General features: G+C 42.2%; 1 protein-coding gene and 1 long non-coding RNA gene across 2 annotated transcripts in view; one reads left to right on the top strand and one right to left on the bottom strand.

Annotated features, from left to right (window-relative positions):
- Positions 1-751: 751 nt before the first annotated feature.
- On the bottom strand, positions 752-26,994 carry LY86 (lymphocyte antigen 86). The gene is made up of 5 exons (XM_061449402.1): positions 26,721-26,994; positions 12,770-12,856; positions 11,186-11,314; positions 4,391-4,443; positions 752-1,495 (listed from the first exon to the last, which is right to left on the bottom strand). The coding sequence occupies exons 1-5, from the start codon at positions 26,839-26,841 to the stop codon at positions 1,400-1,402; spliced, it is 486 nt and encodes a 161-aa protein (XP_061305386.1). The 5' UTR covers positions 26,842-26,994; the 3' UTR covers positions 752-1,399.
- The window catches only part of LOC133267252 (uncharacterized), an 83,952-nt gene continuing 73,476 nt past the window's right edge, over positions 16,792-27,267 (top strand). Inside the window, exon 1 of the long non-coding RNA XR_009742687.1 lies at positions 16,792-17,024. This is a non-coding gene — a long non-coding RNA (uncharacterized LOC133267252). The remainder of the gene's footprint in view (positions 17,025-27,267) is intronic.

Here is a 27,267-nt window from a genome sequence, read left to right as displayed (position 1 = left end):
CTCATAGACTTGCTTGCCTTTGCTGGGATGGCAGGCGAGAATTTAGCTGCATGGAAGGGAAACGAGGGCCGCTCCCTTGCCACTAGCTGTTGGCTGCTCTGCGGTTTGGTCATCTGTGCAGCAGAGATGCTCTCGCTGCTCAGGAATTTGTTTGAACTGCAGCATGTGGGCGTGCAGGATGGAGGCCATGTGTCAGAGCTCCTGTGTGGCCAGCTGTGAGCCACAGATGCCTTAGTTGTACATGTTGAACCTCTCCCAGAGGAGGCATGCAGCCCAATGCTCACTACCATCCTTCACAAGCCTGTGCTCAGCTGCAGAACGCTCCTGTGGCTCTGATTCCTGCCCATACCTTTCCGGATTAGATCTCAACCCTACTCCTGATCCTCCCCCTACACTACAAGTCTCCCAAACAGGTGTCCATACTCTCCAGGCCAAAATCCTATTCGTATGTCCTGCCCTGTGCTTGGTTATCCACCTACCCATCAGTTATGCCAGCTGCAAAGGCTCCTGGAATGAGAGGGTTTGGGGATGTGCTGCACCTGGGAGTGTAATTAGTGTTTACTTCTCCTGGGGCTTCATGCTCAAAGCAAGGAACACTTTGTCCTCTGCTAGCATAAAATGTTTGTCAACATGTCTGATATTTCATATTGAACTGCTCATGTAGCTTGTTTCCCTCAATCTCTTCTCCCCTCCTGTTTTTCGCTACTCTAAGCTTTGGATAGATCTAGAACCATGAGGAAAAATAAGAAAATTTCTATTCATTATGAATTTATTGAGAAGCAAGAAGAGCACGTAACACATGGCAGAATGATTCACATGTCACTTAAAAGACATTAAAGAGTGAAATTCTGGGTAGACCCCAGAAGACTTGAGTGATGTGAATCTGGTAACAGGGCATGGATCACTGGGAAAAATCCATGTTCATACTATGTGGTCTTTGTTCTGTGGTATAACAAAATCTATACTAGTGGAAGCTCCAGACAGGCTCTGGAGAAGATTGAAGATGTTGAGTGCTGTAACTGCATGATATGTGATAAAAATGAAAGTCATCTTCAGCCTGTTAGAAATGATATCTCCATAATTTACTGAGGAAAAAAAGAGAAGTTTAGGCTCTTGCCTGTTCTGCCTCACGCTATTTTCATCCCAAGATGAGAATGTTGATATCGGATACTTTCTACTTGCAGCTGTATATATTGGAAGGAAAAAGTAGGCTACAGTGTGCATTTAGAGAGGAAAATTACCACTAGGGGGTCTAGTCACATCTTGAAAATAGTGAATTATGAAGAGGAATAGCATCCGAACCACCACGTGGGGATTATTTCCTTCAGAATCACAGTGGCATGCAAGCAGCTCACTCGGCTTGAATAGCTTTGGTAGCTCTCATGAAATCGGCTTGTTGCTAATAATAATCTAAATAATTTTTCACTGTAACATAGGCACAAGCGACAGTGTCTTGGTCTTCATTAGTCAGCTCTGCTGAAATAGCGTAATCTCCCTGTATGAGACAGACACAAAGCAAGAGATTAGTCCATCAATAGTTTATGACTGCTGCTGTTTCTGTGAGGGAGCCCTCTTCCTGGAAACAGAATAACACTTTCCCAATCCAGTTTCCCCAAAACATTTCCTGTCCAAATGTTTCAGAACTCGTAAAGGACTTGCCCATATTTTCTGCCAAAATAATGTCATCAGGGATGTCAATGCTGACAGCACAAGTTCAAAATTAAAACAGTGCAAGGGGAACAAAATGTTTTGATGCATAAAAATTCATTTCAGATCTGTGTAATTTTTCATGTTTCTTATGATCAAGCACAATACGGCCTGTGCTGTTTAGTAACTTAAGGGAAAGAGGTGTTCTGTCTGGCACTTCTCTTCCTTGGATCTTATTGTTCAGTGCGTACACTGTTATCAATATAACATTTATGAGCTTGGGGGATACGTGTGTATAGATGACTCAATCTGTAATGAATTCCTATATAATAAAACAAGAGGTAGTTTAATTTCAAATTGTGTAGTTAAAATTACTACTTGGGGAGAACATTTTATTGTTGCAGTGCAAAAAAATCTCAACTTGAAACTATGGCTTTTCTGTATTGGTCAAAACTGCTCTTTCCAGACACTTGGAGAAGTAGCAGCACTAGGCAGAGAAGGTAACAAAGCTTATTAAACTCCTGGAGAAGAGGTGAACTAGATGTCATTCCCTCTAGATTACTGGCACTGCAGCATTTCTTTCTGTTTTTTCTGGAGTATGGAGGGGAGCAAAACCTGAGGGAGAAGAGCTTGGCAGCAGTGGCCTTCTGGCTTTGAACCACAGAAAGCTCTTGCCCTGCTCAGAACTCTTCTGGTTGCGGAATGGAAAGAGACACAGTTCGAGTGAGTCAGGTTTTTTGGCATTTGCCTTTTACCATGGGATTTCTAAAGCAATAAGTGGCCTGTGTCCTGACAGAGAGGCTCAAATGTAACATCCAAATTTAAAGAGAGGCCCAATAGCAACATGCTCATGAGAATACAGCCTTGTAATTGCTGTGCAAACTGTGCAAATGCCCATCATGCTGCTCAGATGAGGCTGCTTTTCACAATGAGCAGAAGATGATTAATGCTTGGGATAACTCCTTATTGCTGGCATGGAAGGATTGTGTTATTTGCCTGACTGATTAATTAACAAAAAAGGTTTCCTATTCCCTTTCTCACAAATATGTTAATTCCCCAAAAGCTTCTAGTTTTATTCATGGAAGGGAGTTTATAATAACTCATTTCCATTGCTCATTAGTGATTTAGATTTTTTTTTTCTCCTCCAGAATAATTTTTTGCTCATGGGTAAAAATTGTTATTAAAAGAGGATTGTGAACAGTCTTAGAATTCCTGGCTCCAAGTTCAGCTAATTTACCCAGAACTGGAGTTTTATTGGTCTCTGTGGATGTTTCTAGGGATTTCTCTTGGTCTAAAGACCTATGCCTTTGTTTGTCTAAGGCCTTGGTATGTTAGCAAAGATGCTCTTGGACCATGATGCTGACCGATATGAGCTTGGGCACTCTGGTGTGAGAGATCAAAAGGTTTTGCTCAACACAGCATCTTTAGGCGTAGCCTTTAGGGAAGCAGGCTGGTAAGGGTAGGATAACAGCCTGCATGAGGGGCCCCAGCTCCCTGCGTGAAAGCTTTGGAAAGTGAAGGTTGTGGTTGCTATTATCACCAAGGAAGACTGAGACATATGAGAAAGTAGCTGTTATGAAAGGCTCAATCCACCCAAAAACCAGATATCCTTGTTATCACCTCTGCCAGCCTTGGCAAGCCAGGCTCTCTTGGACTTGATGTCCTTGTTCTATATCCTTGTTCTGATCCTGTTGTCTTTTCCTGCACCTGAACCAATCCAGTGCAGAGCAGGCCCCAGACCTCATGTCTGAGGTTCTGACATAGGTTTTATGTCTGCTGCTGAACTGAGAGCTCAAGCCGTGCTTCTCTTGTGGGAGTAAACCTAAGGAGTGTGTGACTGACCACCTGAACTGTGTGCATTTGCAGTAGTGGCTGTGATGCTTCCTTCACCATGTGCTCAGATACCTCGATGATCCAGATCTTGCCTTTTCCCCTTCAGTCTAGTCTCTTCAGGCATGTGGCTAAAAATTCTTTGTTATTTACTGGTCAAATATGGCTTCATGTTGTGCCCAGTTAAGAGATTCTGGTGCATTAAATGTTTTGAGACATCTCTGCTTTGCAGTGTGATTTGGTTGACCTTCTAGAAGAAGACTTAATTCAGCATGGAGAAGGCTGGTTGTAAAGACCTTCTGTAACGGATGGCCAGGAAATTCAGAGCAGTGACTAGAGTACTGCTCATTTTCTTACCTTCCTAAAAAATTATCTTATTATTTTAAGACTCTGTAAGTCTAGAGAAAGTGTTCCTGGCCTAATAAACTTGTACTTCCAATTGCAACCTAGAAGACCTCTGTCCCTGTATCTAACACCATATATGCTCAGTGGAACTCATACAATTACAACAGTTGAATAAATTACCTTCATAGCTAGTGAGGATGAATGAGCTTCTCCAAATTGTTCAGCCCACTAAGGAGTGAGCTGAATTGCAGCCTTGGTCTCTCAGGAGTCTCCTGGAGCTGCTGCTTTTCTTGCTATTTTAAGAGAAACAGAGGGGGAGCCTACTAAAGAACAGTATGGCTGCATGACTTAGTGCTGGCAGAGGGGACTGCTATCCTAAGAAAACCTGTCTATCTCTCCATAATGCTTTAAGCAAAGCCAATTTAATTTCATATTAAAAAGGATTAGTCATGTAAACACTATCAGATCCAGTGTGCAGTCTGGGGGAGCTTGGAATATGCTGATGTGATTGCTGGTAGTCCTCTGATTATACCTCATCCGGAAAGCCCCTCTGCTTGGGAGAACTTACCTGTGGGATTTCTTTGATGCCCAGTGTGACTGGTCCCTCATAGTAGAGGTGCTCTGAAAAGCAGAAATGGTGGTAGGTGGTTAGACATGCAGCACGTGAAGGAAACAAGCAGCTGATCGTAGATGCTTTTTTGTAATAGTGCTTCAAAGTGCTCCAGTGACAAGTGTTATGGAACTGCAAAGTGCTCTATAGAGCCTTGTAACAGCCCTCCTGAGGAAACATCAGGACGTGTGCTGCCTTATGGAGAAAGCAGGGCTGAGCCTGGGCTCAAGGAGAACCTGCAGCCCCTGAGTGGAGCAGGGAGCATAGCTTTGCCCAACCAGGTGGGTGTTCCCATGTCAGCATGAATCCCACAAATGAGGAAATGAAAGGGGAGGGGGAATTGCCAGAAATAAGTCCTTTAGCATGATCTATTAACCTCCTGCATCTGCAATAATGGAACGGTACTGTTTTGGTAACTTTAATTAAAAACAATTTGAGCTGAGTGTTTCTGTAGGTGTGGACTTCTGACTGCTTGCTGAACGTGACCATGAAGTAATAAAAACATGTCTGTCTCGCTGCTGAGGGAGCTTTCACCGATAAGTTATATGATGTGCTAAAGCCATCACAAGTTGTGTTGGTGACTGGAATAGAGCCCAGGAGCTCCAGCTTCCAATCCTCATCTCCCTAACAGCAAGGCGTGCTTGCTCTTTGCTGTGGAAGAAAGGGCAACTTTGGCATTAATGGACAGAATTAGCAAGCTGTTCTGCAGTTCCTCCTACTTTTTTTCATAGCTTACTGGGCTAAACTGTGCAGACTTGACTGAAAATAAAATTGGTAGATGTTACAGTATTTCAGAATTTCTTGCACAACTTGCCCTCCACAAGTTGTGGAAAAGTCTAAGAACTGTTTAAGGATTCTCTTTTGTAGGTGTCGTGGAACAGTCTTTACTTTGACAGTGACAGAGGAGTGTTTCATGTTTATATGACTATGTGCTGGCGTACTGATGCCTGTCGCTTCTAGAGAGTTGTTTTAGTCCAGTCTCGCTGTGCTGGTTTAAATTGTTTCATGTGAAAGAGTGGATAAAATGTTTGTAACAACATTTTTGTGTCATGTGGTCCATCCCACCGTGCAGTTGGTATTTGACTTGGAACAGAGTCCACAGAAAGTCTTCCTTACACATGCTATGAAATGTTAGTGCCTTGTAGCAAACATGTATGAAAGAATCATAACTGTAAGAAAGAAGCAGGAAAAGAATAGGAGAAACCTGAGACATCACCTATATTCTACACCTTTGCATTAATGATGAGTTTATTAAATGCTCTGATGATCCTGGGAGGTGGAGAAGATGCTGAACTTCTCTCAGTGCTGCCCTGAAAAACCTAATGCCAAAATGGAGAACAGAATGTTTTGGTTTGTAACTCTCAAACTGATCAGCTCTGCTGCAGTACTCGTTCCTCTCTGTGTCCCTGGCTATTTCACCTGTCCACCAAGAAGTCTTTTCAAAGAGCAGTCACCACTGCTGCTTGCTTCTGGGCATGAAGCAGAGCCCTGGAGTCTGACACATCTTCACTGCAGAGAGCAGTGACTCAAGAATTTTAAAAATACAGAGCAGCCCACTTCTCAGCTCACAACTTTAATAGAGTCTAAATGGGAGTTAAAGGCATTGCAAACTGCATGATCTGGGTGATGAGTGTCCTCCGTGGGACTTGAGCTGTATGTGTTGATGTGTGCTAAGCCATACTGTGAGCTGCCTCCTCAGGGTGGTGTGGACCATGCAATGTGTCCTCTCTTTCAGTAGAGAGCCTTCTTTGACTATTTCTCCTTCAATCAACTCTAAGTCTAGAAAATCCTGCATGGCAGCAGAGGAGAGTGGAGAGGACCCTGGGCTGTGAACAGTCACCCTTCCCCAAAGTCCTTCTCCACAGGGATGTGGGGAAAACTCTTGGATCATGCGGTTCATCAGACTCACCTACACCGTCAGAAAGCCATCCAGAATCTAAACATACAGATGCAGCATTCAAGCTCTGCAAAGCCTATATTTTAAAATGAAGTAGGAGTCGTCAGGCCATAAATTTGCTTCTGAAATGATGGCAATGCTAATCTCTCTCCTTGAGTGTAGGTAGAAGCTATTTTTCCCCCCTGTTTTGCTGTGACAAAGTAACAATTACATCAGAGCTAGATAGATGCAGTCTTGGGGCTCTGCTCCAGCCCTCTCTGGGAAGTCTTCCATAGTTTCCCTGATGTGTGGTAGCTATGCCTTTGCTCACTCATCAATGGAATTGCTCTCATGGGCTGTACTATCTTTTAGTGACTGCAGCATCTCTTCAAGGAGAAAAATCTGTGGGAGCTGGGACTGTTTAGCCTAAAGAACAGAAGGATTAGGGGAAAGCCTATCAATATGTACAAACACCTGAAGAGAGGATGTAAAGAGGACAGAGCCAGGCTCTTTCCAGTGGTGCCCAGTGACAGGACAAGAAGGAGTAGGCACAAATTGAAGCTCAGTAGGTTTCACCCTACTATAAGAGTAACTGAGCTCTGGCACAGGTTGCTCAGAGAGGATGTGGAGTGTCCACGCTTGGATGTATTAAAAAACCCCACCTGGACATGGTTCTGGGCAACCAGCTGTAGATGGTCCTGGGTGAAGTACGTGGGAGCTGGACTAAATGACCTTCAGAGAGACTTTTCAACCTTGCCTCAACAATGAAGGGGGCAGGGGAAGGACTATGCTGTTTTGAAAGTATGTCCCAAGGGGAAACCAAGGGCAGTTTTCATTTTCAGCTACTTGAGACTTGCCAGGAAACAATATGGATGCATAGATCTGCTGAATCTTATTCATATTCACTTCAGACCATGGCAACCTGCTCAGTACCTATGCTGGCTGCATCAGGCTTTTCAAAGCCTGTTCAATGTTCCTCTCACATGAGGATTTCTGCTATAATTCCAGAAGTGTAAACATCCTCCAAGGCTTTAAGGACTGTAGTTTATCACAGCATCTTTCATATACATTTTTATCCATGTAGTCATACATTTTTATAATCCTCCATTGAAAGAGGATGAACACATCTGCTGCAGTAAGTGCAACTGTCACAAACACTGAGCCAAGCTCATTGAAAAAATTCTGTGGTTTCTTTTTGGAGCAAACCCAGATGTAGCTGCAAAAAAATGTACAGACATTGGGAACAGCATAAAACATGAGTGAATTTTTCCAATTAAAAATTCTCATATGTCTTTATTAGTCTGTTGGTAAGTTATGATATCTGTCAAGCATGTTGTCATCAATGATAGGCTTTCAATCCACCTTCTATTTTCAGACCTTTTTATTAAAGACTTAACTGAAGCTGATTTCTGTAGAGCATGCTGGAAAATATTTCTAGTGTACCACTGTTTCAAGGTGATGATGTTGTATTTATTGTAACAGCTTTTCACTGTTGTTTCTGCCGAAAATAACTTCAGTCCCTTTCCCTGCAGGTGAGCAGGCCTCTAGTAGTTTCCAATCTGAAGCAGAGCTTTCAAATGTGTAAAAAAACTTACTGAGGATTACTTCAAGTTACTGGTTATCATTTATCGTGAAGATGCCTCTCATTCCTGACAAAACACCTATAATGAAATTCTCACTCCTCTTTCTCAAATCTTCCCTGCACTGAAAATTTTTATACGTTCTCACACTCTTGTACTATATAAAGGCCCTGTACATCTGCACCCACCTCTTCCTTTTTCTGTTTTAAATCTTTTTAGAACTTAAATGCTCCATGTTGGAGTTGTTCTAGGACACGATCTTGCACCCATGCAACTGACACAACTTCTCTGAGTTTAAGGCATGTAGGGATGATCCGAGTAACTGCCAGCTATATCTGTATAGATGAGTGAGAAAAATGTACATAAATACATAGCCAGGTGAGAAACATTCTCTCTCTTTTTACTGAGGAGGAAGAAATGAGATGAAAGGGATTGCATGTCAGCCCAAAGACCTGGTTTTGTGGTGTAGTGGCTTTCTCAGAAACATGTACCTGAACTCTCAATGTGATACCCAGTTCTGTAATTCATGTTATGTTCTTTACTTCTATTCACAAATGCTAGTTTAGAAACTTGCTCACTGTAGCACTTGCCAAAAGAGGCAATAATGCAAAGAATGGAGTTGGCAAGCACAGGGGGTGGTTCTCTATGGTTTGGGAGTATGCACAAGGAATTGTGCAAGTGCTCTGATGGTGCCTTTATCAGTGGAGCCTGAAAGAAAACTTGCGGACTTGCAAAGGATGCAGCTATCTTTTTGTCAGGAAGCTTTGTATAAGCCTGCAAGTTGTGGTTGGCACATTGCTAAATATTACCCTGCCAGGTCTTTTTCTCTGATTTTGGTGATTGTGTTGGGAAATCTGTTAGATCTTATGTAACCTTTTCCTTTGGAGGAAATGAGGAATAACCAGATCCTTCTACTAAAAAAAGAGAAAGACCTGAGTTCATGTTATACCTCAGAACTTAGCAGTTTTGCTGTTGCTCTAAAATGGGCAGCAGCCCATTTCCTTGCAACCTTTGAGCTAACAACTTTACAACAGGCATATAGCTCAAAGAAAAAGATCTTGGAATCCTATTTAGGAGTGCCAGATGTGAATTTTGTGTAACATAAATAGTAAATACTACATGGTTATGATGAACGTTAAACTTCCAGCTATATCAAGTCCCCTAAAGTATTTCCAGTCATGGCAAAAGTGTAGGATTATAGGAGAGCAAAGAAAAATAAAACAACCCCAAACACCAAAGACTCTTACATCCGGCTCTTAGAAGTCTCTTTTCCTTCCAAATTCTGCTCTGCTTGTCCACATGGCTGAGTGGACCAATAAAGCCTGTAGCAGAGCTATGTTCTGTCTCGCTTTGGGAAGGGGAGGAACAGGAAATACTTGGCCTCCTTGTGGAAGGCAAGCAAATGCTGTGTGGAACTATATTTAAACTTGGGTTAGGTCTGACCAGATGTTGGAAATGTTGCCCGTATTACATGGAAAAAGGGGCTCGGCATGAAAAGCTTCAGTTGAAAAGGCTATCTGCTCCACTGTACCTTTGCTAGGCTGCATACTTGGCCATTCACAATATTGTCCTTTCTGCATAGTTATTAGGTCAGATTTAGAGCTGTGCCAATATGGTCAAGTGTGGCTGTGCTGAACTGCCTCATATTGGCCTTCAGCTGATTTCTGTGTCCTAAAACATAGGTTAGAATCAAATGTCATGTAATTAAAAAATACCACATTTTGAGTTTGAACCTTAGTCTGAGAAAGTTTAGTTCTTTCCTGCTGTGGCTTAATTGCTAAATAAAAACAGCTACTGAACAAAAGGTCATGTATTAAAGTGTGCGGCAGAGGTCCTTGCACTAACTGAGGCATGCTTCTAAATGAAGATATATAGTATTATTTAAACCACCAACTATGGCTTTATATCATAATGTACCTCAATTAGTAGAAACAATCACCTGTCAGTTTAAGATTAAGGGACTTGGAAACCCCAGGAGGCTTTGGCTTTGTGGCTTAATGCGTGAATACCAGTTTGTGCTCAGCTCAGGACTGACTCTACTTCTCCTTAATGTATTCTCTAAAGGATGTTATTTAGTACTTCACCAGAATAAGACAGTTTTTCAGTAGGCCTGTGGGTGGTTTTTTCCCTCTTGTAACTCAATACACAATTGAAGAAATCTCTGAATTTAATTTTTTGTCTATCTGGCTTACAGGATTTACATAATTGGTTGCTCATGCAGCATTTCTCTATTATTCTCTGTGATATTTCTATGCTCTCTGAAATTTCTTAGTAATTTTCCAGGGGCTGTCTTAGCAGCAGTTCTGTGAATGGTTTTTAAACTCATAGCCCTTGCACATGAATTATTGCAGCACTATCAGGATGGAGATGCAAGTCAGTGAAGGGAAAGCAGAGCTTCTGAAACTAACTGATGCTCTAACAACTCTGAAACTTCCCTGAAGCTCTACCTCTTTATTTTAAAATCAGCCTAAAGAGATGATCATGATGTAAGAGGGGATTCAAAATAACCATTTAAGATACGTGGATATTACAGTCCAGAGGGATGACTATAGCTTTTCCAGACATACCATAACTACCTTTTCACTACCTGTGTCATGGCAGACAGGACCTCGATGTGCCCAGGTTCACATGGGACCAAAGATGCCTGCTTTTGGGGGCCAGCTAATACCACTGTAAACCAACTAGTGCAAGTCTGCATCAATTGGCAGTTTTACTGGCATGAACTGAAATCATCTGACTGCTGCATAGGCATGTGTTGAGCAGAAACAAGATGCAAACCATAGATAGTATAAAATAGTATTTTGATCCCAATATCCTTATTCAAGCATAATTTCTCCTAAAGTGAGTTAAGAACTGCCTTTAAGGACAGGAAGTGTTACTTGCTTAATAGTAAAGAACATGTTCAGAATGGCTTGTTTGTTTGCTCAGCCATTTATTTTCTAGAACTGGCTTTTATTTTTGTCATACTTCTTGCTCACATGACAACCATGTGGCTATAAATAGGGCTTATGAACCTCTGTGCTGTTGGATGGGGCCACATTACCACAGTTACTTTTTATGGACTTGAAATCCCATGTGCATGTAATATTCTGTGATTAAAAGAAAAGCAAGCAGGTTAGGGGAAAAAAACAGGTTCTGAAATTAAAATGTCTCTGTCCTACTGTGTTTCTGTCATCCATTAACATGCTGTTGAAGTAAACAGAACATTACGATGTATCGGTGAGTTCAACAGCACAGCGGGTGCATCCTGCTTGGAGTATTCAGTAGCCATCAAACACTTAGTGCTACCTAAATTACCTCCTTTCTTCTTTCCACAGAAAATAAGCTTAGAAAGACCCGGCTCACAAAGCGTCTCGGAGTAGGTTAAGACTGTCTTCCCATTTACGATGAGGTTAAGCTTGACATACAGTTCCTTGATGCTGTGTCCTACACACAAAACAGAAGGAGAGCTTGGAGAAAGTGCAAGGGTAAACAGGTTTAATACTTTATTTTTAAAGTTTGTATTCTTTTCCCCTGCTGTTTAAGCCGTTGAATGTCTTCACTAAGGACTCCTAATACATGGAAATCCATGCTTCAGGAACAGGTCCCTAAGTCCCTTAAGGTATATGGAGGGACATAATAGCATATATCTTTATTGTTAAATAAATGCACCCATGACCTTTCTCTAACTTTGAGACCAATTTGCATCATAAATCTAGTGACTTCACATCTAAATTTCTTACTCTAATTAGCAGAGGCACCATGTCCAGTGGACCCCTGGGAGCAGCCTGTGGCCTGTACCTGCTGCCTGGGAAAATAGCTCAAACCTGTGTTTGAGCCAAACCTGTGTCAGGGACCAGCATAGCAGCCTGGCAGTGATGGGAGCTTTCCTGCTTGTGCCTGGCTTCCTAACACAGATACCCAGTGAGGGTACTGGATTTAGAGGGAGATTCTGTAGTCTGAGTTGGTAAAGTATTTGCAAATGCCTGTAATGTGATTTTGCAGGCATGCTTAACTTTGCAGCCACCTGAAAACTGCTGCTCCTAGGCAAAAGGGCAGCATGTCTCACAGGAGGGAGACCTTTTGTATGCAAGGAAGCACTCCCAGTGCTAAAAGACACTTGGCATGTAAACTTACTTTCAGCACTAGGAGCATACAGCAGTGCTCTCATATTTATGCTCTGGTAGTAGAGGTTCTTGATGAGGCCAACAGGGTTGCAAAAAGGTGGCTTTCCTGTGCAAGGGTCACAAAGCAAGCTATGGCTAATACTAGCTTGCACACCCAGCCCATTATCTCAAATGCAGTTCTGCTTTTGACCTTTTACTGCTGATCAGTCAAGTGCTGAAGGGTATAATTTCAGCTAGCACAGGTGCCGAGCTGATGGCATGACTGTGTTGCCTCAGGCTAATGCTTCCCCAGCACTCTCCTAGCATCCTTCTCGCATGCCCAGGTGGGACAGAGAGATGTCTCCACCTTGCTCTGTGGGAGTTCCTTCAGTCTCCCACCTGCAAGGGTCAGCCCTGACAATTTAGTGAGCACTGCTGGTGCTGCCATGAGACTGTGGCTGCTGTAGCTGTCTCGTTCAGCAAGATGCTCCCCAGAAGATTTGGCTGTGAAGACAAGCTTTAGAGCACCCCCCACCTTGGGTATCCATATGTACTAATGAAGGGTAGGAGAGGAATAGAGGCTGAGGGCTGATATGACTTGGTTGGAGTGACATACATAGTCTAAGACCAAGCTGATATCAGAACTGACATTTCTGTAGCCCTGCACAGGTTTTGAAGCTTCTCAGACATGAAGCCCTTTCCTGTTTCATAGGAGGTTGTCACCCTTGCTTGCTTAATACCAGCACTCACACATGAGGTACATGTTTATGGTGTGAGAAAATACCAATTTACTTACTTAGCAAGATTGCAGCTCTGATGTTAAAGGTGTGGGTTGAGACATCAGAACAATGGTCAATGCTGAAAGCAAAATCTTGGTGGGGATCTGTTTGGACACAGAAATTTGCATTTTTAATGAGATACTGACTGTATAGAAGACAGCGATAAAATATGGAAGTATTGTAAATACCAGATTTCATATTCCTTAAAAATCTCCAAGATGTGCTCAAAGCTCCCATACCCCGTGCTTAATAACTACTTCTCTCCTTCCTGCCACTTCAATCTGAAGCATGTTCAGATGATAGCGTATATATGGCTAAAACCTACTGTGTGGTGAAAAAGAGCCAAGTTCAGGGAAGGCAAGTTCTCCGCAGTGGTGGATAGTTAGTACTCATTCAGCAGTGAAGACTTAGCACGTCTGCTCTTCCCGAGATCTTGGATCACTCTTCCTTCCACAGCACTGATGAGCAATTGGTTATGATGATGGGTTTTAATTCATTAGTATCGCAAGATGGCTTGGTGAGGCTGATTGCAAAACTGAATCCTGAAGTGGGATGAGAAGTCCAAGGATTAAAATAAAATGTGTAACTGAGATCCTGCAGTATTTCATGCTGGGTCCACCATCATGTGATATTTATAACCCAGGAAATATTCTACATTTCTTCTCCCTTTCTGAGAGACTGTAGTCAAAGGGAAGCCCTACAGCCCATGACTGATATGAATGTGGCTCTTACTAATTCCTACACTATCCATTTATCCACATCAAGCTCCAAAACTCTTGTACAAACAAAATTGCTTTCCCCTCACTTCTACCTTTTTCCTTGCTAGCCTTCATGAGTCTCTATGCTATGCCTGGAGGCTTGCTAAGGTGTCACTGTCTGGTGACAGGCAGCAGTGACAACTAACAGTTCTGCTCCCACAACCAAAGGCATGTGAAAGTGTTCCAGAACCATGGTTGGAGGAGAAGGATTTTGCCAGTTTGGAAACATATCATCCTGAGCTTTACGGCTTAAATTAGGCATAGGTTTGTCCCTCATGGTGGCTTTCCAGCCAGTCTGTGCATCCAACTTTCTTCTCTGTGGAAACCAGAGAAGAGACTGTGGCAAGTGCAGAAATAGCTGTAGTCTCCCCCATTTGCACGGACTTGGGAATAGAATTCTGGTTTTAAGTTATTGTTGCTTGAGGTAATCTTCTCGCTGAATAGAAAATAATAGGTTGGGAGAATTTTTCTTTGCTGTGGTGTAACTCGTCACGAATGTCTCTGTGACACTGGGGCTGACCTAGCATCTCTGTAGTCTGATCCTGTTTTTCCAGCAGTGCCCAACAGCTGTAGCACCTAGCAGAGAGCAGTCCTGGGTGACTTAGAGGGGAGCATGAAATAAAGTGCTGGGAGAAGCTGGGACTTTAAGCCAGGCTCTGCAGGCATATGGATTATCACTGTGGTCCAAAAGGAGCTCTTGAGTCTTAAGGTCTGTTAAATTAAAATCACTGTTTAAAGGAGGGAGATAAAAAGCACTGGTATTTTCCACAGCTGTGTCCCTTGATGGATTTTGTTCTTCACACCACTAAAGCAGCCTCTGCATCTGCATGATCTGTTTGGGACAAAGAGTTAGTGCCTGCAGTTGTTTATCTGCTCAAGTGTGACAAGAGTCAGAGGGTTGTCTTTCCTCCATTTCCATATTCTTGTCAGTTCTCGTTTTGTTATTGCAGCTTCAGAAGCTGTTGCAATCGGGTAGGAGAGCAGTTTCCTGCTCCAGATGGAAAGCATGTCAAACTTCTCTTTTCTCCTGGACCGTTACGCCTGCTTCCCCTCTGGTGTCTACCACCTCGCAGGGCTTGGTTTCTGCTTTCCTCTGGACTTCTGCAAGAGCCCCTCTTGTTTCTGTTTTGTGTGTGGTACAGTGATAAGCTCCAAGAAGCACTTGCTCAGATTCTGAGAAATTTGGGCATTGATGCCTACAAACAGTGCTGGTTGTCAATAACTGGTCAGGTCCATGATTTCCAAAGACAGCTATGGTCACAAATGGCACTGCATCATATACGATGCTTTTTCTCTTTTCAAAGAGACTAGACTGTGCTTTAGTCAACAAATTAAATCATGGTATTAGGGCGAGGAGTTCAATTTTTAGTTCATTGTCATCAATATCTGTTTGGATGGAAAGGGGATGCTCAAGAAACCAAGCTTCTCTGGAAAGCATGGGGTTCTTACAATGAACCTGACCTCTGGGTTGTTTTAGTTTGGATGTCTCATGCCTATTGCGTTTGGGGTTTTGTGTGTGTGGTATGTTTTGGGTTTCTTTTCTATGGATTGAGCTCTTTTGTCAGACGACATATTTCATGGTGCATTGTAGCCATGGGTGTTTTCTACTGCTAGTGATGCAGCGTAGGACTTTGGTGTATTCAGAGAAGTGTTGCCTGTTCCCCAGAGAGGAAGAGAGCGCGGAAGAACTTACATGAGAAATTACAGCAGAATTTGTGAATTAGAGCACTTGGATTTTGTGTTGTAACTCTGGTGCTGAGAAATGTAAACTTTTCCACTGGCAAAAGGAACACCAATTAATTTTCTGACCATCTCCCTGTGGAAATTCAGGCTATGACTTTGCAATCCAACATCTTAGATATTGTGATGTGTGTGGGGCCTCCTGCTGAAATCAATTGAAAGGATGGCAGTGTTGCTAAAGCAATGGTGCCAGGGGGTCTGGATTCTAAACAATGTAGGCAGAAAGGTTCCTGCAAAAAGGAAATTAAATAAAATAGTGATTTCTTTTTAACCATTTGATAAGTGAAGGTGTCTGTATATTCAGCTGTGCGCTGTGGACTAAGGTAGTGTGCCGTACCCATCTTTTGCTTTAAACGTTGAGGAGTCCCTTGTGTGGCAAAGGCAACTCGAGGCAACTGCCATTTTTGTTTCATCTCAGATACACAACTGTGAGTCATTGTGTGTCTCTTATGGAGGTTTAATACTTATTCTTCCTTGTTTGCCTCAATATGAATTGAGCTGGTTAGACTGGAAAAAAAATACATGTTATGTCTTTCACATGTGCAGAGCAATAACATTTACTGTTAAATCTCTAAAATACGTGGGGCTGCCCTTCAGCCTTCCTCTTCCCTGCAACGTTTCATAGTGCACAGTACTGTATGTTCCCAGACTTCCCTCCACCCACTCCCTTCAATCTGCTCCCTCTTCCATAATTAAAGCTAGAAACTCTTCAACTGGTTGCAGAGTTCTGCTTTTCCAGTTCGGCTTTGATATATCACCAACACTCACAATGTTGCTGGAAATTTTGCAAACATGCTGAGGTTTATCAGTGAAAAATCTGCTTGGGGGGGGGGGAAGGGAAAGGAAAGGGCATTTTTTTTGTCCTTGTGTTTCTAGTGAGAAGGGCTGGGGCTGCAACATAATGTTAGAGCTAACATGAAGGTGCCTGGGAGCAGTGTTTTGTCTCAAGTTTCTCTGTAGCCAGCTCTAAATCTTTCAGGTAACTGCTCTGAGAAAGAGGCTTTTGTAAATCATCGGTGAACTTTCAGATCTCTTAGACCTGTTATTTGAACTTGGTGCTGTGGCTGATGCTGAGCTTTCAACTGTATCTAGTGCTGAACGTACAGCTCCCACTGAAACTGGCTTCTGCAGTAGAGACCTGCTTTGTGAGATGTAAGTTTGGGACAATGCCTGGTATCTTGCCACGGATCGCCTCTTACATGGCATAGTGCCAGCTGACCCCATGCATCCCACCTCCCATTTCACCCTTACCCAAGTATCCTAATGAAGATTTATGGCTATGTTGGCTTGGTATGTGGTTCTCCTTGCACATGACCTGTGGTGGCACCATAGTGCAAGGCTTCAGCCTGGCTTACTATTGCGGAGTGCTCACAGCAATTAATTTGGATGGGCTTTTCTAAAAGACTGAGCAGATGTGTGTAGTACATCCTGAAAGCTCCAACAAATTCCTGAACATTTCTTCCTAGGGTTTCTTTTCCTGCTCTTGGCAGAAGGTTCATAGGTAACTTAGCTCAAACACATTTACAGTCATGTATCTAAGTGACCCTCCCAGCTTCAAGCCTTGTACCTTTGATGGAGATTATTACCCTGGTAACAGGAACAACAGATGGGAACACACATTGATGCCTCAGTTACTGCAGTTCTGGGTGCACCAGCTCAAGCTCCTGCTGAACGTGGATGTGCACCAAGCCACAGGACTGTGAGCTGGGGCTGCCTTCACACCCCACAGCCTTCTGTGCTCTGGGAGGTGATGTCCAGCAGGAAGATGAAGCAGGTAGCTGGAAACGATAGTGTGCTAACCCACAGGGAATATGTCCCTCAGAGCCTGAGCTGCTACATGACTAACTGGGCATTACAGAAACGGTATTACACGGGCAGATGGGAAGCATCTGTTACAGGAATTTTGCTGGGCTGGTGTACAACATCCTCTGTCTCTTATTCTTCTCTCTCCCTCCCCACACCTTGTTAACTATCCTCTACTGGCTTTACTCTCATCTGAATCTGCTTGAAAATCATGTGGTCTCCATATGAGCGTGAAAACCAGTGGTATGAGTTAAAGGAGCAATAAGCAGGGAAGCTTTGCCTGTAGGAGACCATATAAGTTAGTCCTGCAGTGTGAGAAGACTCTCCAAACTGGTAAGCTCTGGGTGTTTCAAAATAACACTTTTGGGAGAAAATAAGCCATAGAATTGAAGGTAATGACATAGCTGCACTTGGCTAGGGTCAAACAAGGATAGACTGGTGCTAGAGGAGCTGGAAATTAGAACAAGGAAGAAGCATATTTAGTAATTACCCAACACTTCTCACCTTCAAAGCTCTTAATAAAATTAAATCATTAGTCCTTATAACATTCAAGGTGATGAAAGGAGAGGGAAAGAATGAGGAACTGTTTGGTATCTCAGACTTCATGCATTCACTTAACAATTTCCTTTAATGTCTGTTTAAATAAATTAACCTGAATGCTCAAGGTTATATTTGACACTGGAATCTACTTATAAGGCACTGAGGAAGAAGCATCAGGTGAATTAGCAGTTTTCAGTTGTGCATCTAAATTTCACTGAGCACCTTCAGTTTAATGAACTTCCCTTTGGGCCTGCATTCACTATGCGCCATTCTGGGAAAAGCAGAGTGACTTGCTTTTAAGGTCACTCAAATTTTAAGACTCAAGTCACACAAATTTTAAGACTCATATTGGCTGTTCCTAGCTTCTCATGAGGATGCTTTATCTCAGGATGCTCACCTTGGATATGATCAGCTCCAGGCTTTTGCCTAGTTTAGAAAGACACTCTGACCTCCCTTGCAGGGGTCATGACATCTTTTATCTCCTGTACCTTTCTGGATTGATTAGGCAGTGTGGAGGTGGATGAATAGGAAGATTAGAGTTCACATATCCTTAATGTCCTGGGGGTACAGACTGTGAGAATTCCCCTTTCCCCTATCAACTTATAGTCTCTGAGGTCTGCTTAAACCTGAAGCTTTTGGAGATGTCCAATTGAGTGAATAACTCTGCTTCCTTTCTGATAAAACTTACACGGCTGTAGAGGGAAGCCTGAAGATTTGGTCTCGGTATCATCTATAAGCTAAAAAAAACCCAGAACACTAGCAGAATAAACTTAAAATATGGTTTAAAAAAGTATTTGTGCAATATTTAAATGATTTCCACTCTGCTCTCAAGGATATTGAACACTGGTAATGCAAAGGGCAATTATATGCTGCTTGGTCAGACTAGGGTATGGGCATTGCTGGCTGGTGTTTATGGCCCTAGTTTTGGAGCAAGACGACTCTAACATCTTGCAGAATTAGTTTAAAGAAAGGATGAAGATTTTGCCTCTTGCTATTCAAATAAAAGTCATTGCTGAGTATAGCCAGTGTCCAAATTTGCAGATATTCACTAACTCAGAAGGCCGATAGTTTCTCCAAACATGTTGCTGGGGCACTGACTGCAGTAGTAGGTACAGCGTGTGAGGAGCAGATATGTGATGGAGGGCTCAGCCTGTGAGCAAAGAGCATGAGGTGTGGCAGATGGAGAAGAGAGGAAGAGATTTTCCTGGAGCTACTGGTGGCCTGGACAAGGAGCTGTTCAGTGTGATGAGCTGGAGGAAGCCCTTGTAAAGACAGCAGGTCTGAGGGGCTCTCTGCAGATGGAGGGCTATGTCTGGGGATGAGTGCCACCAGCATGCACAAAACAGCCTTGCAGAAGGCTTGACCTCAGTCCCCTTGCCTTTTCCTGCCTGAACCATGTTTCTTGGCAGCAGGCTTGTTAGAGCTGTTTGCCAGGGCTCAAGGGGAGCCCCAGAGTCTGAAGGTTCATTGCTTTTGCCAGCAGTGGTATTTGGAAAGGGGGGTTTCTGTGCTTTGTGTGGTATGACAAATCTTTGTCTGAGCCTGTTTGAGAAGACAAAACTGAAAGATGCCAGCTTTGAGAGATAGCACATACAGATCTTTATTTGTGTTTGATAATCCTGATTTGTCCTAGTTAGCTTGAGAGAGACAGGCAGGCAGGGCAGGCTACAGCTACAGCAGTGTAGCAAGAAAATCCTGCATTAATTTGGGCCCAGCAGGGAGCGTATTAGAGATAGAAAGTCTTTGTTCTTCAGTTCTGTGGGTAAGTAAACACCATGCCCTACATGAGTAAGATGCATATAGTAACTGCCTGTATTCTTAATCAGATCTGTCTCTTCTCTCTATGTGTTGTGGGGATTTTGTTGCTTTTTGTTTAAAAAAAAAAATAATCATTCTTTATAGTGCTCTACTTGAGATAGATATTTTGGATATCAGTGCTTGCCAGTATGACTGGGGATTCATAACAGACTTGTACACTTGTGTCAGAAATAGAACCAAACATTGCTAGAAACTGCCCCGCTGTTAGACACATGCCATGCTCTGGGATAGCAGGCTTTACCACTGATTATACAGAACAGTAACAGCAGCATACAAATGGGCTAAATGTTCCCATTTTCCCAGGATGGGTTGAAATCCACCACAGGAGCATGGCAGTGCACTGTCATTGGAATGGCATGCTTGCTCTGCAGAGGAAACTAGCTGGGTTCCTGTCTGCCCGATCACAGCTGGATTATCTGACAGGAGCCATCCATCTTCAGCTGAAGAGGAACCTGGTGCATTGGATTAATTTGTGGTAGCTTTCAAGGTCCTGGCTTTTCACAGCTCAAAGTTCTCCTGAGTTTTAAAGTAGCATCTGGGACAGATCAAAGGCTTTGGATTTGGTATGTGGTGGTTCTGTACCATGGATTTGAATGTCTTGTCCCTGATGGTCATTGTTCCTCCCTAGTTTTAGGCTGCCTAAGCCTCCTTGAAGTCGGTGCAGTGACATGAGCACATAGTAATGTTAAAGTAGTTTTTGCATTTTTCTGAGGTGTGTTAATTATTCTTAAATTATTTGGGATATTTTTGCTGATGGATGTTAAATGGCTGCAAAAACCTGACACAGGCCTCTTTTCTTTGGTAAACTGTAAGCGTTGTAGGTTCCATTTTTGAGGCTTCGATGACAGCTCTAGATGAGATGATGTGGCATTGTCAAGGAGATCTAGCAATTTTTTCATATGATTACTCAGAAAGCTTTACATTGGAACACTTACAAGCAATTGTGGTTTGTTCTTGCTCCTGACTTTATGCAATGAATGTGCCTTTTGATAATTTCTACTTTATGAAATACAGGAGCTAATCTCAAGTTTTTATCAAAGTGTTAATGCAGCTGTGACTCACCTGTTTCATATATATTAGACTGCTCCCTCCATAAAGGCTCACATTCAGCATGCAGCAGCAAATGACAGTTCTGCCTTGCCCACAGTACTTCTGGACTGTAATGCAATATACATTTTTCTAGGTGTGCCTCTCCTATTTGTTTGTAAAGGGAAGAAGCAGGGGCCATTACTCCTCCTGCTTGTAATACCTTGGTGACTTAGTGGCCACAACAACTGAAGATGTGGCAGAAGTCATAGGTGGAAAATATATCTACTAGTTTAGATTTAGCATCTGGAGATAAGCAGGAGGGGCTGCCACACATAAACAACCCTGTTTTGCAGTCCACAATGCAGGACCTTCATTGATTTGGTGAAGAAATTGGCGCTATGAGAAAACCTCTGAGAAGTAAATTATATGGGAAAATTTAAAACATGGTGGGAAAAGTTCAGCCAAGGTTAATTCTCTCCACTACTAGTCTCAGTGAAAGCATTAATATTGATTTTGCTAAATGGTTCAAAGTCTAGATGCTGAACCTAATGTTTTTGCCATATTACCTTGGAGGTATGAAATTGTCTCCTTCTCCTCTTTACCATTTACATTTTAAAGCTTAATAAATACTCTCCCTTCTCTAAAAGAAGAGGTAAAATGAAATCAGAACCATCAGTAAGAAGTCACATAGGAAAAGAAGGTTTTAATCCTCTCTAGTGAATCAGAGAATGAAATAGATGAGGTAGTTTTAATTCATGGAGGGACCAAAATTTTAAAAGAAGATTTGTATGTGCACTCAGATCTATGGTACCTTCATTCTAATGATAGCTGCTGTTTGTTAGGATCTGGTGCTAGAAATATGTGTGTCAACATCTGGCCTTTCCCCTGGAGTAAGTGAGATATAGCAGATGAATTCTGCATCAAGGCTATGGCACTAAGATGGCTTGGACAGAGCAAGCAAACAGCATAAAAATGTTTTCAAGTGGAATTCTTAAGCTCTTTGATTGTTTGCCCATTAGTGATCTATGCAACAAAAGATCAGATGGCAGTTGATGTCGTGTGGCTTTAAATAATTTAGAAGCAGAAGCAATTGCTGGAGACTGCTTGAGGGAAATAAATAAGTTCAAGAGAAGCATCTGGCTCAATCTTTCTGCCAAAAAAAACCCAAAGAATAATGGAAAAAGAACCTTCTTTTACCAAGTGTCTAAGGAACATTTGCCTTGAAGAAGCACGAGGTGAGATTTTCTTTGCAGACATTTCTTTGCCAGCTGAAGCTATTGGATTACTTGTAACCTTTAAATAAAGGATATAAGTGTGTGACCAGGGAGAAAAAGGCCTAATAATATTGGTTGACATAGAAAACAAAGTGATATGCTGTAAAATTCGCGCTGCAATGATAACAATTTAGTGGGACTGTTTACAAGTTGGTATTGCTGATTGAGCAGGGATGGGTGTTACAGGTCTATTTTTTAAAAGAGGAACAAGAGGATTTTAAGATAAATAGAATATTTGATTTCTCAGTATGTAGGAAGAAGGATATGATGGGCTGAGTGTGTGCGTGTGGGGGGGGAGTAAGACTGCAGCTTTTCAGCATGGACAGACAGATCATCAGAAGATTGCAATCTAACCAGTTTCTACTTTTTCTTCTTTCATTTTTCAAGCACAAACAGTTCCCTCAAAGCAATGTTTAAAAGGAAGGTATCTATACTGTGGTATCTGACCAGAGCAAGTTCTGTACCATAATAACCTTGGCGACTTTAAGGTGCCATTTTAATGGAAAATCAAACCTGTGCTCACAAGTTTAAAGAAAAGCCACACAAATGAGAGTTTCTCTACCTGTAAGTGCAATCCAGTGCAAGCTCATACTGAAGTGGGCAGTGCTGCTCTCCTACTGTACCAATGTAGGGCAGAAAAAAGCTTTACAGAAATTACCCTGCTGGAAGCGTGACATAGAGCTATGCAAGCAGTCATTGAGCTCAGTGGATGTAAGTTGAGTCTTTCTTTGCTCTGCTTAGGAGGAGACATTGGCAAGTAAAAATAATTCTCTAGATGACCAGAGGGCCCTGCTTCTTTGTGTAGCAGAAGATGTTAAATAAAGCAAATTGTTACCCGTATCCCTAAACTTATTACATTTTTTAATCTGTGGATATGCAGATATAAAACTTGAAACTGGCTGCACTGTTTACATATTAGGTTCTGGAGTTTAATACAGATTGATTGCTCCTTCTGAAAGTTCACCTAATGGCTGTTAACCTTGCTTCAGATGGAAAAAGCAGAAAAAGCTATCGAAGTCAGACGTGAATTGGGAAATGTTTGTCTGATAGTAAAAAATCCCGTGTCTGAACAGTGTTTTATAAAGCCCAACGAGTATTGCTCAAGATGTCATCTTCAAATACTACTAGCTTGATTCTCCTGAAGATCTCCCCAAAATTCCTTGTTATTTACTCTCACACAGAAGACAAAGTCATTAATGGTTGTTGCTCTCCAGACCCTTTCTAAGAACCTTTCTAAGAACCTTCTGCTGTATCAGTAACCTTTTCTGCACTGTCAAGAAACATACAGTTTCAAGCACCAGGTACTGCTGAAATCTGAGGTCCTAATCTAAAAGTAAAGTTTATTAATCACTGAGCATGCTGGTTTGGGTTTGCTGGTCAAAACAAAAACAGACGTTCTGAAATGCTGATTTTATGTAGGCCCAACTAACATTTCAAGAAAGAGCTGTAAAAATAGTTGGAAAATAGTTTCCATGTGTCTGCAGCAGCAATCACCTGCTTTAGCCTATGAAGAGGGCCCCGTTTGAACACTATATTGGGAGAATGTTTTCACAGCTAATTAAGACAATTAGGCTTACATGAATAGCAGGTAGAATAATAGAAGCAGGTGCTGGTAGACACATAGAGGAGTTACAATTTGTAGTCTCTGAGTGCATTGCACTTTGCACTTTGAGATGGATGCCTGACACTCAAATAACAGTAGAATCTGCTTGGGGCATTTTGCTGCCTCTGCCTTTCCGCCCTTCCCTTCTCAGACAATTGCCTCTTAAAATGTAGCTGGAAAGATCAAAAGTGTTATTACTGTAAAAAATCACTGTGAAATTAAAAGGGATAGGAATCAGCCATTTGTGTAGCAGGTTCTTTTCATGTCTCTGCATAGACTTGCCAATTATGGTTCTCTCTTCTCAGTCAGAGATGTCAACCTGTGTTGCTTTTATCTTGGGACCCCTGCCCAGGTTTCTAAAGTGATTTATGGTCATTTGAGATCTTCCTTCATTTTTGTCACTTCTTCCTTGGAGGAAGAGCGGCGCTGATGGGAAATGTCTTGCTATTTATGGACTGTCTCGGTGTTATGTCTCCTGTGGTTGTATAAAGGAGGCAGCATAGTGTCTATTTGCTTCACTTTTAGACCAAACTTCTTTCATCCTGAGTTTCTCCCCATGGATTTGCTGCTGAGAATTTTTGTCTGATTTTTTTCAGATTACTTTGGGTTTTTTACAAGTGCATTGTATTGATTACTAGCATTTTGTTTAGCCCTTTCTTTTGATGCATACTTTGGTGTCCTTGTTACTGAATGCTTAGTCTGACATGTCTGGGTGGGACAGATCTATAGGATCCAGAACATGGACTGAGGCTGGGGTCTTGATGCATGCCTGTATCTTACGCGCTATAGGGGCAGGATGCAGCTAGAGCAAGTGCTTGTAACAGGGAACTGGGACTTGCTCCTGGCTAAGTATGGAATGTGCTTTATCTGTCTCTCTTCAGTTATCCACCTAAGCTTCTCTGATACATTTATCACAGTTATATTGGCTCATATTTTTGGCTTTAGTCAGATTTTTACTGCATTATAGGAGAGGATCTGATAAACTGCAAACTAAAAATGAACACTTAGTTCCTTTTTAAGTGCTCAGACTGATCTATTAATCTGTTGATAGAGGGCATTCAGCTCCAGAAATAAAGTTGTCAAGTACTTGGCAAAAATTCTCTCAACTTCCTTAAATTTTACTTGATTCAACCCTGATTCACTGATACCAGTTTATAGTAACTCTCTATGGAGTTACTATAGAGCCTATCAGAGGTGAAATCCTGACCCTCTTGGATCCAACAGGAAATCCTTTACCCAAGATTTCATCCTAGATACCTCACTGTGGCCACTTGTATTCCCAAAAATATGTCATCCTCTGGCATCTTCAGTGAGTAGGAAATACCATGGGGATTTCTGAGCCTGGAGGCAAATGAGGAGCAGTCTTCCCCGAAATAGCTAGAGAGTATGGTCAGTTGCCTAGCACTGACTCTGTGCTTGCTGACATTGCAAAGTTGTCATGAGGTTTGTTGGCAAAGGGTCTTGTTAAACCTAGGCATTAGCCTGTCTGTCCTCTCCTGGGTTAAGAACAATAGGTGGGACACCACCTACCCATAGCTGAAGAATGAAGCTATGTTCTGCCCACCTACTTGTGGCTTACAGTGAAATGATGTGGGGACAAAGCTTCCCCATTCCTGAAAAGGTGATCTGCACCTTTGGCAATATTGTGAGCTTGCCAGGAGGCTCAGTAAGATCAATGCCTTCTCTGAAGGGAATGAGAGTAGTGTATGCAGATTTATCCTCCCAACCTGTAGAGTTTTTGGGCTCAGCCCAAAACACCTTGTATTTTTCTGCTTTCTGGAAGCTACCAGACTATGAGCTGCATCAGCAGAGATGCAGATGGTACATCCTGGTCTGATGCTGCAGGTGTGGTAGCCTCTAGAAAAAGGTAGGGCAGAACACTAACAGAAGCTGGGAGTGTTGACACAACTGAACCTGCCAGAGCTGTAAGGGAGTCAGGAATCTGATTTAATTCTTGCATTATTTCCATGTCTGTGTAATCTTATCTCCTATAGCTTTGCCCGGGAGAACAGAAATCTTCTTTCATTGTTGGGCCCTGACCTGCACGATCTCTGGCTTGTGCTTCTGAAGCTGTGAATTCCTCCTGAATGAACGTACGTTTTAACTTTCTGCATGTGGCAAATCAGAATAAGTGACACACAAGCTCTAAACAAATGCATTTTGTTAGCTAGGTCACTGGTGTGCATGGTAAGAAGCAATGCCTGATTGACACGTGCCCAGCAGATAAATTTCATCATCATTTGAATTGACTCAAGCTGTAGCTTGTGCCTCTGTGTCAAGGCATCTCATGTTAACTGAGACCTTCTGTTCAGGGAACAGAATTAACTTATGCAATGAATTCTTACTAAAATAAAGGTAATAATGAAACGTGTATTCAATATCTAATTAAATATTTTCCTAATGCAATATACCTATTTATAATACGTGAAGCCTGACTTTAGTCTCCTGGGAGCAGGCCAGTAAAGAAAGCCATTACAAATATTTATTTGCTTCTCTTGTCCCTCACCGGCTTTATTTTAATGGGTGTGCAAAACCGCATGAAATCTACCAGCGAGAAAAAGCCCCCTGGGAAATCCTTTGTATCAGGATGAATTGGAAAAACAAACTCTAGGGTGCTCAATTGCTATGAATCGCTTTTCACATCACGTGCAGAAAATGAATGAGTCGTCTGTGAATCTAATTCCCTTTGTCCCAGTTGTAAAGCAGATCAGCACAATAGGAAAGGCACAAGGCCAGCAAAGCAAGAGGTGGAAAGCAAGCACCATTCAGTGAATTTATTTTCAGTCATTCCAGTGCCACTTCCTCCTTTTCTTCTCTACAGATTCAAAGAAGAAACAAAACCCTATGGTCCCTGGGAAATGCCTCTGTTAAGTGCTGCTGCTGAAGTCTCACTAAGCACAGTGGCAATGGTGGAGAACATGAATTTCTCCCACTGTCATGCTGGGTCCCTTGTCACTCCAAGTAGGAGGACAGAGAGCATATCACCACAGCCTTGCTGCACATCAGGAAATCAATAGATCAGTGCATTGAAGAATCTGTTTCATCCTGGGGCAAAAAGAAAGATAAAGATCCAGGGTCTTCCTCTTTTTATTTGACCTAACTTTGAGATCAAAATCGTAGTCATCTCTTTCACACAAACTGGATTTTTGACAGCTGTTTATTATTCTGAATTAGGTTACATTATTTTCTCTTTATTATCTCCTATATAAATGCAGTTAGATTTGTGTGTGTGTCAACCAAGCCAGCTGTATTTGAAAGATTAAAAATATTCTAGCCGCGAAACCCAGTGCTCATTTGGGAGCATAGCCCTTCCGTTCACTGCCTGGATTACAACCATCTCTCACTGCATAAGAACAACTTTGTTGCCCAGCTAAAAGGAAAATGGAAATTTAAAAAATCTCACCACAGCTTTTGTAATATATTTCCAAGTTGTCCTCTTTGCAGACTGTGTGCGTAGGCCATTCTGTGCTGGCACTGATGTAAAGCAGGACTAAGATGAGAACAAGAACATTTGATATCTTCATGGTGGTGGTGGTAGTTTGTAGGATTATTTGTCTGTCTCTTGCTAACCCTCTGTGGAGGGAGGTGTTCCTTCCTTTTTCTAAGAGAGACAGGAGTTACAACATTCGTGCCTGCAGAAGGGTTAAGTGAGCCAATGCAGCCGTACTACAGCATGGTATAAACAAGAGGCTAATCAGAATTGGGAGGTGCTATTTCCGTGTGTTTAGACTTCCGCTTTCTGCTTCATGTTAGTTTAAACTAATGACAAATGAGCCAATCATACCTACTTACTGCACAGCATAGCTGTTCCTCTGTGCCTGCTGGAACAATGCAGCAAACTGTTTAGTTTTTCTCTTGCTGCCAGTTTCTTCTCTTGAAGTCAAAGCATCTGGGTCAAAGCTTCAGACAGGCTTAATTTGCCCTTCTGGCTGCAAAACACTGCAATCCAA

The sequence above is a fragment of the Pezoporus flaviventris genome, unplaced genomic scaffold (genome assembly GCF_033815535.1).
Source record: "Pezoporus flaviventris isolate CSIRO_AGI_PZ_B2104156 unplaced genomic scaffold, CSIRO_AGI_Pfla_v1 ptg000007l, whole genome shotgun sequence".
Taxonomy (NCBI): domain Eukaryota; kingdom Metazoa; phylum Chordata; class Aves; order Psittaciformes; family Psittacidae; genus Pezoporus; species Pezoporus flaviventris.
Note: the sequence above shows the minus strand (reverse complement) of the source record. Positions and strands in the feature narration are given on the sequence as shown.